The following is a 17,282-nucleotide window of genomic DNA, read 5'->3' on the forward strand; positions in this document are numbered from 1 at the left end:
GTGTTTCCGTGACCGATTCAGAACATGGACCATACATTGTCTTTGGCAGTATTTTTAAATTCATTTATTTGCCTTTTTTCCTTTCAATTTCTTTTTTTTTTCTTTTAGCTGTATCCTGAGTGACAATATCTTGAATGTGAATAACTATGTAGCAGTTGCACAAGAGCCAAAATAAGTATAACAATAAAAAAGACAGAAAAAACAAACTCAAGTAGTCATAGATGCATCATGTCAATGCTGGTTGTGTGTATTGTTCCTCTATTATTTACTCATCTGAAAAACCAAACAATTACGGTACTCAAAATGCTGCAATTAATATTTGCAATGTGTGCTCAATTCCAAGTCCTGTCGTTTTATGCACTGTAATCTGAAGTTTAGCAGCATTGTAAATGATTTAACAGGTTCAAACACCGTGGTGAATCCTCAACTGAATTTAAGAAGACCAAATGGTTTTCCTCTGCATTGCACCTTCTATCCATGATTAGTGTTCAGCACTGCATTGCAGAGCTCACCTCTCAAAACTATAATAATGTGCTTGACATACAGTGCCTTGATAAGGACCATATTATTGGCTTTTGAGTATGCATGCATTCAAACTTATTTTATGCGAAGAAATGGCAAATATATGGCTGACTTTCTTCCTTTGAAGGTCACATGACAAACCTGCATGCCTTTAGTCATTTCCATTTGAATTCATTATCAGCATGACTAATTATTAGAAAAAGGATCTGGCTGATGCTAAACTCGGATCTCTTCTGATGTGTGGCTGCCTGCACATAAACTGCACGAGTACCAGCTGAAATGACACTTTCATTGTATTCATTCTATTTCTTTTTCATATTGCGGAGGTAAAACAAACTTACAGCCTGATTTGATGGCTCTTTCAGCATTCTGCTGCAGCCTCCTACAGCAACCCACACCCAGTAGAGCAAGAGATGAATGTCTCTGCTCAAAATGCTCCACAATAACGGCCAATCGCAGGCAGCGTGAGCTGTCATATCCACCAATCCGGTGCATGTTGCTAGGGCTGGAGACAAAACATCCCCTCTCCCATTGGCACTGTTCAGACATCTAGAACAACCTGCAAAGAGATAAACATCAGAACATCAGAGACACCATTAAAATTCAAGGGAAACCTGTCTCCCCTCGTTCACATCGGGACTCTGTCATGTAGACTATATAGGAGCAAGCCATTTCTGCTGCATTATGATCGGATGCAAGATGGAAAGCGTGTAATATTTGAACATGTTTGCCCTGGTTAAATTGTTCAGATAAGGCTATACCCAGCTGAAGATTTTATTCTATCAATGCTTAATTGATTTCAACATCTGATGAGACATTCTAAGGTACAATTGTCTGGCCCTTAAGGGCGTTCACATAAAGTTTAATATGGAGAAAGAAAAGAGAAGAACATTTATTAACACACTGTACCATCTGCATAAAGCCGAATGGCAAGGATTTGTGATGTGCCTCAGCCTAAGATCCCATCTGCCTATTGTAGAAATGAGTTCCAAATCAATAACAGAAGATGCTGAGATATATATTTCGATAAAAACCATTGTTAAATTATAACCGTGGCCCTTATGGTTACAGATGAAACTCAGGTGAACAACTTAAAGATGCATATTTAAAGGGATAGTTCACCCAAAAATGATAATTTTGTCATCATTTACTTACCCTCATGGAGTTCAAACCTGTAAGACTTTGTCCTCTGTGGAACGCAAAAGAAGATATTTTGAAGAATGCTGGTAACCAGACAGTTCTGTCCATTAAGTTCCATTGTATGGACAAAACAAAACAAAAAACAAAAAAAAACACTGCAACATTTCTCAAAATATCTTCATAAAAAGTAAAAATAAAATAAAAATATTAAACTAAAATAAACAATTGATTTAAATAAATAATACATTTAACACTACAGTACTATAAAGTTAAAAGATAGAAAGTAAATCATTTTTTAGAAAATATTTTATGCATAATTATAACAATTATTCACATTATAAGTTATAAATTTATGAAAATATATAGCTGCCTTCTACATTTTAGAATGGCACTAGGTTGATCATATTGGGGGTCTGTGGCATCTAAAAGCTTGAAGACAATTTAATAAATATATTAAAGCTAATGTCTAGTTGTCTCAGTAGCATTATGCAACACGCACTGTAGTTCCAGTCCTCGAATTTGATTGGCCAAATGGCATTCCTAGCTAGTTGAACAGCACTGGGACTTTTCACTATTTGTGTCACTCTCGTTTGATTCAAATTACATTTTTGTGTTCGCCCAAATGATCCCCATTTTGTTTCTCAAAATCTGATTATACATTAAATAAGCTTTCTTTATACTGGCTGTGTTGTGTGTAACTTTGCACGTACACATCAATTTCACTGTAGGCCACAATTAGTGTTTGAATATTTCACACTTCAGATGAGATAATGATCTTAATTTTTACTAAAGCAGCAAATATGATCAGATATGAGATTACAGTTTTTCAGCTATCATGTTTTGAATGCACAGAAAAATGGCATATTGCTGAGCAAGTCTAATAAAAAAAAAATATAGCCTACATTTGAGCTTATGAACTTAATTCAAATAAAAAGGGGCCTTTTAGATTTTTTGCAACAACAGCCTTTATAATATCAAAGCATTGAAGTGCAGTGGTAATATTAACAGAAGTGTCTCTGAATTGTCCAAAGGGAAAAGAGGCTGCAACCCTTCCACTAGTCTATCATTATGTAACAAGACTATAAAGAGCACTTACCAATGGTTTTGACCTCTACATCCACGGTTTTTACCAACCGTCAGCCTGGGAAGATTATTTATGTTATAACGTCTCGGGTTGCTAATAAAAATACAACAATAACCTGTAATTAATGCTGTACAGCCTTATGACATTGCATTGGTGATTTGAACATGTTTTCTGAATGAGGAACTCTTTCCCATCAGTGATTTAAAAAAACATTGCCAGCCACCGCCAGCATTTTTGATCATTTTCACCAAACGTTGTTTGAATATCTCAACATGCAATTTTCATGCAAAAGAGCATGCTCTTATTAAAAACAAAATTATCTTTTTTTTTTTTTATTATTAACATTAAGCAGATTTTGCAAGGGTGATCTTATTACCTCAACTATATATAATGTCTGTATAATGCTTTTTCAAATTACTTTTGTTGCAATAAAGTTATTTTTTTTTCACTAGATGCATTAGAGAAAGTGATTTTTAAAAAATCATTTAAATTAATTTTATTCGAATCAAATACAATTCATCACGATTTGAATTGAATGATTCTTAATTTGCAAAAAATGCTTTTGGAATTAATCAAAAACCTATAATCAACCATTGCAAGATAATGATGCCCCACCAAGTAAGTCACCCAATCCTTGAACCGGATCTGTTGTACTCTAGAAATATTTGCTCTAAATATTGGCTTACAAAGTCAACAAAAGTAAAGTACAGTAACCTTAGGTTAGTGTACACTAAATTATTTGCAATTTGAAATGCACACCCAGGAAAATACGACAGCAGGTTATTACATGGATGCTTACCATATGTTAGGTGAGTCCACTTGTAATCTGAATATTGACAAAGTGAAGTCAACGGACTGCTGTCAAGCGTCACTCAGGAAGAAATTGAAATCAATTTAAAATTCAGTCAGATCACTATCAACTGGTTGAGAATGTGAGTTATGTAAGAGAACACCCTGTTCATGTTCTCTGTTCTGAATAGCTCAAATGACAACAGATAAAATGGCCATTAAAAACTGAAAACTGTGTTTGGATTTGAAGGCTGAAGGTTTCATAATGTAAAGTGCTTTCAAAAGATGTAGGTGCCAAGCAGAAAACCATTGTGTTGCACTTTTCTGTTATTATTACGATCTCTGCTTTATATATATATATATATATAAGCACAAAGGCAAAAAAATAAATAAACCCCTCCAAAAATTGAGCTCACTGGGATTATCTGGTCTATGATAATTACACCATTTTTATGTTTAGTAGTTTGTTTTTTTGTGCACTTTGGAGACAAAAAGTGTGTGGGTAAATACGAATCAAATGAATATGCCTGCATCCTGTATTACCCACGAGACTGAAGCTCTGATATAAAAAGCCACATTGTAAATTCCAGTGGCCCATTTTTTTCATATTCTTTCAGCATATATGCAGCTCATTGTGCTAGTCAGGGCAAAGCCAAGTACAAAGGGCCAATTTTAGTAAGACAAAGTGATGTATTCCTTTCAGTTCCTTACATTTGTGTTTTCTCTTCAGTGTAATGGACTGACACTGTACAGGCAGTAAAGATAAGAACTGTGTATAAAGATAACAACTGAAGCCAATTTCTGATTCCAGATCATCAGTCCAAATGTATACACTGAGTTACGCACACATGCATCAACCAGTAGTTTATTTGGCCACAAGAGTATATTTAAATGAAATTGTTTTATTATAGTAATGGGCCATATATCAGACCAGGTCTTTTGCATCAGTCTAAAATGTCAGCTAAACAATAAAGTGAATTAGTGGTACTGCTATTACTAACTGCCATATTATTCTTCTACTGGGCTGAAACTCAAATGGTGTGGATAAAATCCCATAGAATTTCATTTAAATTGAAGTGCACTAGCAACCGCCGAGACCCCAGCAATGCCTAGAACACCCTAGTAACCGCATAGCAAAGCACACTAGCCAACAAGCATTAGAGTTAATATAAATTCTCTTTCACAGATAAAAACACTAGCCTATGTTTGATTTAATTAAGTTCTTAATACAACCTGAAATTGCAGTTGTAGTGAAATAAAGACCATTGCTCATTTGTGGACTGTTGAAGTGGGGTCATCATAACATTAAAGAGAATCAACAGTGAACTTCACTATATGTTGACACATGGGCCATAATGGAGCTCTTATCCGGATATACAATCTTCCTTACACAGTTATTTAGAAAAAGAGTGGCACACAGAGTCTCTGGGGTTTTATAGTGAATACTAATAGTGCACACACTAAAGCAGCCTAGGGGCCTATAATTAGGATATGTTATATATACAGTATATATATATTTTATACATATTTTTATAAGAAAAAATATTTCATTATAAATAATGTTTTGCCAGTGACTAATGTTTTAGCCCTTCAATATAAATGTGATATATTTTCATTAAATTTCTATGGGATTATATATATATATATGTGTGTGTGTGTGTGTGTGTGTGCTGTGTATGTATGTAAGTAGTTTTGTCAAGGAAAGAAAAACAAACTCACAATTGGTGCAAAATAAAAATTTGTAACGTTCCAGCTAAATAAACTACAGACCATTCTGTGATACCACAGACCCAGTATAACTGCAAGAGCTCAAAATGACAATAAGACAACATAAAGACCTTTTATATAACACAGACTATACATCTCATGCAAAGTTTTGCTGATTTCCACTGCACAGCAAAGTCATCACTGCTGCTGCCATATTATATGCTAATGTCAAATGCACGGATATCTTTTTAAATATGCATTTAAATCAAAATATTTTTTTTCTTTAAATTTGGCACTTAAATGCAATGAAACACAAATATTACTCTACTAAAAAGTACTTATTACTAGATTCAGCATTATATTTATTTTAAAGGTACCTCAAAACCCTTACATCATGCTGTCCATTATATAGGATTTTGTTAAAAAAAAAAAATTCCAATGCAGATTGGAACAAAATAGTCTAATCACACACCTGGACCAATCTGACAAATGATTTGAGCAAATTCACGAAAAAGCTTCATCCTCAATAAGGTTTTCCAGCTCCCCCTCTCTGCTCCCGTTATTGTTACTCCCTCTGCTGTTGAAGACACACACCATCAAAAAATTTATATGTAGTACAAACACAAACTCAAACATGAGCATTAAGTTTGAAATACTTAAATTAGCAGTGAGGTCTATTGTGTAATACCTTAAAGGGCGAAACAGTGACATATCCCTGCAGAATTTATGGAGAGAAATAAGAGCATCATATCAGTGTCACAGGTATTCTGACTGAGTACCAGCATGCAGTAGGAAGTGATGACATGCAGTGGTGGACTTACGCGAGCAGACCTCCAGGGGCAGACATGGACCTGCCCTGCCTGCGGCCCTCAAAGGGGTTACTGAAGGAGCGCTTCCGCAGCATGGATTTCACCAGGATCTTAAAATACAGTGAAAAACTAATTTTAGATATGCACAGTAAAACATGTTATTAATAACTACACTTATTTACATCACAGAACCAACAAGTGGGACGTTTTGATCCACAAAATGGGACTTTTGAGCTGCAGATTTTATGGAATGCGAATTACTTTGAATCTGAAATTTGGGGTTTCAAAAGTTTGGGGTAAGGTCAGTAAAAAATTATATTTTTGGTGTCTGTATTGGGTGGGGGGTTATCAACTCTAAACCTACTCTGAAACTCAGACCCTGTTTACACCTGGTATTAAGATGCTCTTTGGTTGATCGGATCACATGTAGACGAAGGAGACACATTACCGATTACACCTGGTGTTTTAATCCATCTCTTTTGTCCACTTTCAACCACTTTTGTCCTGATTTCTTCGAGGGAAGAGTCTACGCAATTTACATATGAACGGAGACTGAGAACATCAGCTTTAGTTTCTGCTCTGACAGCCGCAAGATCTGTTAGAAATCAGGAATATTGAGACAACATTGTGCATGGTACGTTTTTCGTTTTAAAACCAAACTTGGTTCTCCAGCCGACAAAGTTTAAATCCCGTCTGGCTAGTGTGCTTCCCATAGCGTTTACGCATTAGGTCAGTATGCGGAGAGTAGGTGGTCTTTTGTGGCTGTTCGAACACATTCGACCACATGAGTGTTTACAATACGAAAGCAATCCGGTCGAATGTGTTTTCGACTACCTCTGGAAGTGGACAAGCTAAAAACTTTTAAAACCCAGTTTACACCTGTATTTAGCATCATCCACTTATGATCCGATCGACCAAAACGCATCTTAAAACCAGGTGTAAACAGGGCCTTGTTCAGAGATTGTTGAGGTAGTTTCATTCAACAGGCCAAATGGCTTCTGTCATGTTTGCTTCTGTGTGCAATGTGCTCCCCTGTCAAGTGTCTTGACTCCGTCCTCCTCATTACCTGATTATCAGTTCAATTACCCCACGTCCTCCCTCGTTATCCTCCTCATTTGCTTCCCTATTTATTCTCTGTCTTGTGCCAGGACGTCGTATGATGTGCCTTGCCTCACCTCACCACCAGACGGTTTCCCCCTACTGTTTTTTTTTTGTTTTACTCCGAATAAAAGCCCATCAGTCCTCCCCAACACCAAAACCTGACACTTTTTTAACTGTATTTTTGCCTAAATAAATGCAGCCTTGTTGGGCATAAGAGACTTTCAAAAGCATGCAGCATGAATAAAACTTTCATTTATAGCATTATTGGTTTGCCGACTTGATAGATGGCTAAATCAGAAATTTTGTAAAATAATTTTGAATACATTTGTGTGTGTGAACTAAATCTTTAAAATAACTTTTCCTTGTTTTTTTCCTCAGATGTACTCACCACAGCAGACAGGCTGGGAACTAGTTTGACAGAGTTCTGCACCTCCTCGTCAGTGACCTCCACCACTGTGCAGTGCTCCTCCTCCAGGGGCAGGAGATCCGTGCCATCCAGCGTCACCCATGGGTGCAACTGCCCACAGAGACCAGATTACACAGAGTAATACTGAAATGTACATTTTAAGCAATCTTTTATTATGATTTTACCTTTATTTCTGGTAATGTGATTCTAGTTTCTGGGGCTTTGTCCAGCATTCTGGTAATGAGCTTCTTCAACCCGTCACTGATCACAGGCCTGTGCAAATAATACAAAACTAATTACATGGGGTGTTTCAAATGAACCGAGTAAATAAGGGGGACTTAACCTTACATTTTTATCCAAGAAAAAGAAAAAAAAAGAAAAGAAAGACTTTTACATTGTTGGTTCTATTTCAAAGAAATGCTTGGCTTCTGAAATTTCTATTCATCAAAGAATCATGAAAAAAAAAACCTGTCACGGTTTTCACAAAACGGTTATGCAGCATAACTGTCGTCAATATTGAAAATAATAATAAATGTTTCTTGAGCAGCAAATCAGCATATTAGAATGATTTCTGAATGATTATGTGGCCCTGAACACTGGAGTGATGATGCTGAAAATTCAGCTTTGCATCACAGGAATAAATTACATTTTAAAATATATTTAAATAGAAAAGTGTTATTTGGAATTGTTATAATATTTCACAATATTACTGATTTTACTGTATTTTTTATTAAATAAATGCAACCTTTTTTAAGTAAAGAGATAAAATAATAACTTTTGAGTACATATAGTAATGCATTGGAAAGCTATATGTGACCCTGGATCACAAAACCAGTCACAAGTTGCACGGGTAAATTTGTGGCAATAGCCAATAATACATTGTACGGGTCAAAATTATCGATTTTTCTTTTATGCCAAAAATCATTAGGATATTAAGTAAAGATCATGTTCCATGAAGATATTTAGTAAATTTCCTACCGTAAATATAAAAATTATTTTTGTGAGTTAATGCAGTACAATCGCGAACATAAATGGACAACTTTAAAGAGATTTTCTCAATGTTTCGATTTTTTTGCAGCCTCAGAATCCAGACTTTCAAATAGTTGTATATTGGCCAAATATTTTCCTATCCTAACAAAGCTAATTTATTCAGATTTCAGATGATGTATACATCTCAATTTTAAAAAATTGACCCATGTGACTGGTTTTGTGGTCCAGGGTCACTTATATACTACTAAGCAATAAGAGGCTGTGCTATATTATAAATAACATCTTGGCTATATATTAATATAATAAAAACATTAAGGATTACATTAAAACATTTTTTAAGCATTTTCATTAAGTGCCACTCTTCCACAAGAAGATACGTGTAAACTTGAAACACTGTATTGACTAATAAGCATCCAGCACCAAAAATATCCATTTCATTTAAAAATAAAATGATACAATTGTAGTTAAATTATTCTGTGACTGTACCGTAGTTAATACAAAGACTATTTCTGAATAAATTAGTATGAATGCATGTTTCCGGCATGAAAGCGGTATTTGAGGTAATTGCGACTTGATTCTGATTAAAAATGTATCTTGCAATTCTAAGTTTATATTTAAACATGGAAATAAGAGAAAGTCAGAATTGTGAGATAAACAAAGTCACAATTACCTTTTTTTTTACTCTGTGGTGAAAACAAGCTTCTATAAATTTGTGACAATGCATTTTGTTTGACTGCATGTTTTCTTATCATGGTTTAGAAAAGCCATCCTGTTGCTCAAACAGTAGAGCATGGTGCGAATAACACCAAACTGGGTTTGATTCCCAAGAAGATTTTTTTTTTTTAGCTTAAATGCAATGTAAGTCGCTTTGGATAAAAGCGTCTGCCAAATACATAAATGTATGTAAAATGGTTTATTATCAGTGTTTGCGACTCACTTGTCTGGGAACCCCACTGCCATAGTCTTGATCTTTCCATGCAGGCCTAATATGTATTCATCATGAAAAGGACACTGCACAACAAAATATTAACATATTGTATTTGAATAATTATGTTTGAAAAATAATATTGTATTGTTGTGATAAATACACTGGTAAATTTCTTACCTTTCCAAAGACGAAACAAAATAGCGTCACTCCCATTGCCCATATGTCTAGAGCCTGAAGCCAATGAGAGTCGATTGTAAATGATAAATAATCAATGTCTTCACTGTATGTAAACCAGAATATTCTAGAAGTCTTCTCACCTTTCCACTGAATCTCAGGTCCCGATCAGTCAGAGTTTCGGGTGCCATGAAAGCTGGTGTTCCTGCACTGTTGGACAGGAGAGCATCATTCCCCTCAAACTCATTACTGACACCAAAATCTGCTATCTTGATGTGCCCATCCTCCCCCAGCAACAGATTTGAGGGTTTGATGTCTCTATGTACGATTTTCTGATAGTGCACTAAAAAATAAAACACAAAGATAGCACCAAAACTCAGTTTATAGATGCCATTTGGCAAATACAAGACTATATAAAATACCCTAGACTAGGGAAACTTACAGTATTCAATTCCTAGGATGACATCCCTAAAGTAGAAATGGGCCATTTCTTCTGTTAGCGGACTGTCTGTAGGGACCTCCATCACTGGGCTAGGGTCAGGTGGTGAAACATATTATGAGAGGAAAATCAAACTAAGCAAAAATGTAATTAGCATACAGTGTGGCGGTGAACTGTAGGTCAAAATGCTCACCCTTTAGGTACCAACTCAAAGACTGAGAAAAGGACACAAAGAATAATTAGAAAAACAGATCAAAGAGTAAAAAGCAAAGTCTTCTATATCGCAGATTGCTGAGCTGACTGACAGAATTACTCACCCATGTGCAAGTTATCCTCAGCCGGGTCATCGAGAACCTTCAGTTAAATATCACAGGACAGTTATACTTTATAGCAAGTAACTACTATTTGACTTGTATAGTGAAATATTTCTAAGAAACAGTACAGATCTAACTCACCTCAACTAATTTAACAACATTAAGATGGTCAAGTTTCTTCAAAATAGCGACTTCTTTATATACTTGGTCCAACAGGCCAGAATGCTTTAAAAGATTCTCTTGTGAGCCAATGGATTCTCTGGAAGGACGTCGCCCTACACAACCACCACAAGTTACTATTAATGTTCTGCAGACATGAGACGAAACTTCAGAAGAAAAAAGTCACAAGTTTAAAATGTAAATGTGTATTGCTTACGTGGGAATCCAAACTGCTTTATTAACCTCTTTTTGGATACCAGCTTCATAGCCTGCAATACATTATTATATTATATTATCATAAATGATGCCATTTTATTGCAATTTGTAAGCATTTAGTCATTATAATATAACATTTTAATAATTACTATGTATGTTACAAATTATCATGTTATGATTAAAGGCTGACAAAAAAACCCCCACACTTTTACAACACATATTTGCTTACATAATACTGGTCATCATCTTCATTATATGCTAATCTGACCACCCCATATGAACCCTGGGTAAAAAAAAGGAAGGTTAAAAAGATAACATTATGTTTATATTTATGCTTGTGTGATTTTGCCAACCAATCATAAATATTTAAAACAATTTAGGATTTTAAGTAGAATAACCAACCTTTCCTATCTCACTCTTTAACTTGTACTGGTTTAGCTGGACACAGTCCTGTAGGAAGAAGAGTATGTTTGTTAGGGGTGTCACAAATATAGCAATATTTCATTTCACTCATATTTTGTGTGTTAATCTTTGGTCAAACAAGAAAAGACACAAAATAAACTTAAAAAATAAAGTTAAAGATTAATGAAAAGTTAAAGCATTGTTTGTTTATTTATACTGAAATTGGCTATTATCAAAACAGTTATAAACGTACTCCAATGATATGTTTTGATAATAGCCTATTTCAGTATTTCTACTACAAAACGTCATGTATAATTTAATGTATTACCATTTCTTTGTATATGAAATTTACTAGTAATTTCAGAGTAAACTTTGTTTCAAAGTAAATCCTACACCAGATTTTGTTCAGTGTGGAAATTGCGATAATATCCTGAATTATTTTGTCCACAATAATCATGTAGTGAAAATCTGATATTGTGCCAGCCCTTGTATAATGAGTTTCAGTACCAATGCCATATTTTGGTCTGATGGTCTGAGGTAAAATATGCTGCGAAAGTCTAAAATCTCATGCCTAACTCACATCACCATCAGAGATAGACACCCGCTTCGATTCAATAGTGGGTCTTCTGGCTATTCGTGGGGTGAAGCCAGTCAGAGAACTTGATCGCTCCTGCAGTGACATCTTGCGATCCGAGAGATTGAGGCGATGTGGGGTGGTCCTGAATCCGTTTGGAGGGGTCAGTCTGTTCATGGCTGCTACCATGTCGGACAGTTCAGCATGATAATCAGGGTCCAGATCCACCCTGTTAGCTGTGTCAGCACTCATGACTGTCCTGTCTCAGTCTGAGCTGCTTATAACAAAGGACACATCTTAATGGACATCAGAGAGTCCAGTGTTCTTCAGAGAGTCCACGACAACATCAAACTGTCACAGCAGAAAGAGATGAGAGTTGAGTTTGACAGCAATAACAAGCACACTCACTGCCATTTCACAAGCCCAAACACATTTAAGTGATGCACTGTTCTCTGTAGACAACAGAGCTTCAGGGTTAAAGGGGCTATACTGTATGTAGAATTCAGAAACCCTTGTTATTAGCAATACCGGTGGCTGTTAAGTGAACTGCAGCCAGCAACTTACTGCTCGTGTTGGCACCAGTCTATGGTTGGCACTGCTGCACACATAACGAAGGCTTGATATAGCTCTAAGCCCCGATGTACTCACGGCCAAGTTATTTTTTGTTCTTTGCTTGCTAGTAAAAAGAAGTTGGAAATACCTTTGCAGCGACATACTGTTAACGAACATCTAGACGCTGCTGAGAGGGACGTTTATATGGATATGTAAATATCTGCTTCCTCTCAAAAACAAAATAAACACACAATAAAAACGGTAAGCAAACAGCAGTTAAGTATAAGCATCTGATCGTAGCGATGATGTGGATATGTTTTCACCAGCTCTGCAATTCACAGACATCATGTCGACAGACGAGGAGATTAAAATTAGCCTACGCTGTACGCTGTTATGATAGTTTGATTATAAAGTATATTTGAGACTAGACTGTTTGAATTAATGAGACTGTAGTTTGAATTATTCAATTTTCTTTGCATGACACCTTGACATTACAGTAGCCTACAGAATTGCTCTATCTGCATTTTCCTGGACATTGTAAACATTCATTTCGTGTGATTGAGCGGAAGTGATGCTCTCGGGACCGCGCATATTTCTCATCCTTTTAATTTTCCCGGCAAAAACATGTCGAGTCCTTCACATAAAAATCTGTCTACAGGCTTTCATAGACAGCCTAGGAAGAAGGTCTCGTTTTTTTAAGTTTCGTTATAAGCTCGCAACTTCACACAATGGCCATAAAAAGCGATTGCTACATGAAAATTCTAGCCCCTTTAAAATGTACTGCTATGCTTTTAATAAAGCACAGAAAAATGGAACACCACTAAAGAGAATAACTCTCTGTTTTTCTTCCATAAACAGAGAAATATATGTTGTAAAATAGTCTGAATAATGGCTTCATTAATGGGGAGGCACAACAATTTAAGCTAAAATGGTCCAAAACAATAATCACATTTGTGGTCCTGTCTGATTCATGGACATGGTTATGGTCAACTAAAACTAAAACCATAAAATGTATTACTTGAAATAATTTGTTTTAACTTATTTTATTTCAGCCAAAGCAACATTTATTTTCATTCAGTTTAAGTTTAAGTATTAACATAATGAAGACTAAACTAGACAAAAACAACAACAAAGACAAAAACAGAAAAAAATCACTAAAACTAAAATGAAAACACAAATTCAAATTAAAAATATTAACTATATAGGATCTCAATTAAACTAAAATAACACTGATTTTCAACTTAATAAAATCCCCAAAACAAAAAACATTACATAAAACATTCCAAACAAATCGGTCTAACCTCATACATCGTATTGGTATTATCAACAAATTAAACAATTGTTTTATCTTGTATACAACACACATTTATGCAACTACAAAGCATTTGACATGTATGAAATGTTGCATAAGTGGGTGACCTCAATCAAGAAAGCATTATTTGTACAGGTTTCTAGTTTTTCTTACAGTATGTATAGGGGTTGTAATTACTTACATAGAGCAACAATAATTTGTATCGCCAGCCATAGTGTTGCATGCTCTTCCGCTCATCAGGCAGAAAACACCTTTGAGTCTCTGAAGCCCGGAGGACTCCAGACTCTTTGGGATCACAGAAGCAAAGAGGATTAGCTAGCATGGACACATTTAGCCTACTGTGGCTATATCTGTTCCAAAAGACTGTTTGCGGTAACTGGCTGCAGTCAGTGAAAGGACATGGACAACAGTAATCAATGAGCTGAGCTACGTCATGGGGGGCATGTGTGGTAATGCCTGGGTAAGAACCTATGGTGTGAACACAACAAGTATGACAAGTTATTCCTGTTGCATGGCTAAGTGGCTAAGTGCTTGGATCTCTTGAAGTCAAACTATAACAGGATTTAAGATTAAAGTGATATAAACTTGAGACAGTTTATCAGGTGGGAAAGAAGATCAAGTGTTGCATAACCTCATAAAGGAAGTGCTACTGGACAGCAAATTTGTATTTAATCCAAAACAAAGACACTTTTATACAGCATTTCAAGCTCTTCATAATCAGAGCATTGTCTGTTCTGCGAGTTTTAGAAGGCATTTGTCGTATCCTTAATACTTCCCCCCTTGTTTGGAAAATAATATCAGAAGTGTCATTCTATCAATTGGGTGCCTTTAACATATCAAAAGGTAATATTTAAATTTTAAGTTAAATTAATGAAAAATATAACTAAATGCAAAGTAACAGGGTTGACGATAACAATGCTGACAGTTTTATAATTCATTTGGCCATTATTACATTGTGGTCTTATTAGAAAGAGGGTTTTAAAATAACTATTTAGATTGTTTATAGAGAAAACCACTGTAACAGGGTGACAATTTATTGTCATACTCTTTTGGAAAAAAAATAGTACAAAATTAAATATAAAATGCCACAAAGAGGAAACACTTTATTGTTCTTGCAGTGTTTACTTCTTTAAAGGATGATGATGTCATTATGAGTTTTGTTTCTATATAAATCAGGGGAAAATAAAATGGAAACAGGGTTGACCGTAATCCATTTTAAGATAATAAATATACTAGTTTTATGTCCTATGTATGTGCACATTTGCTAATATAACAAAGGGAATTTGTAAACGCTTAAATACATACATAAATATTCGACTGTTTAGATATGAGTTATCTAGGTTTCATTCTATGAAACGTGTAAATGATGATAAAAAAAAATCTATATCTAATCTATCAATCATAACAGAAAGTAAATGTGGGTGTGGGTGATTATTTACACATTTCATAGAATAACTCATATCTAAACAGTCAAAGACAAATAATTCAAGTAATATTTTCTAAACTTTTTCTAAGGTTACTTGAAATATTCTAGCGCTGTCCAAGGTGCTGAAGGCCCACAGAGGTCTTAAATTTATGTTTTTGTGCATGGCCTCATCTACATTTCTAAAGTGTGTAAGAGAATGTGTAGCACTGTGCTGGTATATGTTGGCTCCAGTGTAAGCTCAGAAATCCCTAGTAACCAACCGCTCCAGAGCTTGTGATCATGTTACAAGATGTACAACTGCACCATGACCTCAGAGCATCAGTAGCTCATGTCCTGGGTGTGAGGCAGTATCTTTCTAAATGGGCTGCAATGCCTCATGAAGGGGATCTAATGCTAAATCTCAAGTGTTTGAACACTGCTCAGCTTCTGGAGCTCCTGGAAGACGAGGAAAGGATGCGAGAAACTGTCAGGATCAATTCAAAGGTACCAAACGAGTACACAGTCAAGAATGCTGAATCTGTTTTTTGGGGGGTGATTTTATTATACAGTAATAATAAAATTATATAGTAATTTATTTATATGATATTAATGAAATAATCCACTCCAAAAAGATTTAAAATGTAAAAAAACAAAAACAATGTACATTGTACATGACTTGGTTGATCTGAAGGACTTGCCTGCAGTTACAGCATCTTCAGAGGTGTAAAGTGATCTTGATGGCATCCAACTGTTGGCTCGCAGAGCAGAATTTAGCGCATCAGCCGCATCTGAACAATTCTAAAATTCTCTTAGCTGAAAAGTACCAGATTCTTGGTCAAATGGTGTCTTCAATGCAACGCAAACAGAGAAAGCTGGGTAAGTTTTCTGTGTGATGAGAGTATGCTTGTAATATGACAGTTTTTTTCAACTGTATAACTGATGTAATGCTTCTTGTGCCACTTGTGCAGAAACTTTACAACAGAAACTCAGCCTTAGAGCGATTCATAAGCTTCTTAAGGAGAAGACCAATCATTCCTTGAGTCGATCTGAGGTACATCTGAGATATGATTCATGAAATGCAGATTTTTCATCATTCATCTATCATTTCAAAGCTTGATTGAGATTTCTGTCTTCCACTCTTCAGAATCTCTGGCTAAAATTCACAGAAGGAAAACTTCTGCTGACAGATTTTGTGGAATCACTTCAAAACTCTCAGACGTTATGCCATCGACATTTTATTCAAGCCGAGAAGATCCAGAACCTCATCCTACAAGCACAAATATACAATCAAGATGTTGGTTTTTCCCGTCTCAGGCATCATTCAGACTTCATGGTCTCACCGGCCATGATCAATGTTTTCAGTGGCATCTATCCGGTTCTCTTACTGCCTGGTTTCCAGTATCCGCATTTATCTCCGACACCATATCTTCCTCCTCTAAAGCATCATGGCTGTATCGATATATGCTCGACTTTGATATCCAAAAATGAACCGAGCAATAAACAAGGTTTTTGTAAGTGCCCGGAGACTCACCGATGGCCACAAAGACATGCTGCTTTACAGCCACTTGACAAGATTCAACCTAACATTCACCAGAAGCCCAAGTAAAGCTGTAGTGATATAAAAAAACAATATAGTTTTATGAATTTGGAGTAAAATTAATGTCCGTTTCATTTCAGAAATGTGTCTCATTGGTCATCATTTAATGTATATCAGTCAATGACTGGCCTGGTCTCTAAATATACATAAAAAAAAAAAAATACCACCATAAAAAATACAAGTAAATATTGCATTTCTATTATCAAAGCCTACTTTTACACTTTAAATAAACTACTGGTAATTTCAGGATTCACACTAGGTAGGTAGTAAAATTGTTAATAACTGGTATGGTTAATAGTTCTCATCTATTATATTTAGCCTAATTTGCTGCCATTCTCTATGGCTTTGAGTCTGTCAATTGATTCATCTGGTTTAAAAGAAGGTCAGCATGAGATCCAGTTCCTTGATCAGACTCATCTCTCTAATTAGAGCTCATTAAACAGGCTGAGAGGTTAAAGAGAGGCTTTTGTCTGACCGTTGGCTTCTTTTGTCTCTGGATAATACTTTGGTTACATCACTGTCAGTATGTGCTATTGTCTGCCGCAGCTCAAATTGGGCAATTTTCTCATCTGTCAGCTAAATGCTTAAAGCCTTTGAGCAGCTCAGTCTGACAGCCTTTACCTGCTGCCACAGACAACTGACAATGTAAAACTAAACAGTGA

The 17,282-nt window shown here is 35.6% G+C and overlaps 2 protein-coding genes and 1 long non-coding RNA gene across 4 annotated transcripts; 1 reads left to right on the plus strand and 2 right to left on the minus strand.

Moving 5' to 3' along the window:
• Positions 1–763: 763 nt before the first annotated feature.
• LOC130077838 (uncharacterized) lies at positions 764–3,677 on the minus strand. Its single transcript, XR_008805836.1, has 3 exons — positions 3,546–3,677; positions 2,759–2,803; positions 764–1,081 (listed from the first exon to the last, which is right to left on the minus strand). It is a non-coding gene; the product is annotated as an uncharacterized LOC130077838 (long non-coding RNA).
• Positions 3,678–5,256: 1,579 nt separating this feature from the next.
• On the minus strand, positions 5,257–14,434 carry camkk1b (calcium/calmodulin-dependent protein kinase kinase 1, alpha b). Of its 2 annotated transcripts, none has more exons than XM_056243177.1 (17): positions 13,800–14,434; positions 11,761–12,105; positions 11,181–11,228; positions 11,008–11,061; positions 10,780–10,831; positions 10,545–10,678; positions 10,407–10,443; positions 10,283–10,304; positions 10,093–10,181; positions 9,794–9,993; positions 9,654–9,707; positions 9,486–9,559; positions 7,744–7,831; positions 7,541–7,669; positions 6,064–6,161; positions 5,931–5,957; positions 5,257–5,819 (listed from the first exon to the last, which is right to left on the minus strand). In XM_056243177.1, exons 2-17 carry the CDS (start codon positions 12,004–12,006, stop codon positions 5,747–5,749), a joined length of 1,425 nt encoding a protein of 474 aa, XP_056099152.1. In that variant the 5' UTR covers positions 12,007–12,105; positions 13,800–14,434; the 3' UTR covers positions 5,257–5,746. The 2 variants fall into 2 exon arrangements, with proteins under 2 accessions (XP_056099152.1, XP_056099154.1); XM_056243179.1 differs by lacking the exon at positions 13,800–14,434 and adding an exon at positions 12,455–12,568.
• A 731-nt stretch (positions 14,435–15,165) lies between these two features.
• LOC130077819 (vacuolar protein sorting-associated protein 37B-like) lies at positions 15,166–16,747 on the plus strand. The gene is made up of 4 exons (XM_056243156.1): positions 15,166–15,527; positions 15,728–15,899; positions 15,992–16,074; positions 16,168–16,747. Exons 1-4 carry the CDS (start codon positions 15,324–15,326, stop codon positions 16,627–16,629), a joined length of 921 nt encoding a protein of 306 aa, XP_056099131.1. The 5' UTR covers positions 15,166–15,323; the 3' UTR covers positions 16,630–16,747.
• Positions 16,748–17,282: the final 535 nt, after the last annotated feature.

The sequence above is a fragment of the Rhinichthys klamathensis genome, unplaced genomic scaffold (genome assembly GCF_029890125.1).
Source record: "Rhinichthys klamathensis goyatoka isolate OS25496 unplaced genomic scaffold, OSU_Roscu_1.1 h1tg000781l_1, whole genome shotgun sequence".
NCBI lineage: Eukaryota > Metazoa > Chordata > Actinopteri > Cypriniformes > Leuciscidae > Rhinichthys > Rhinichthys klamathensis.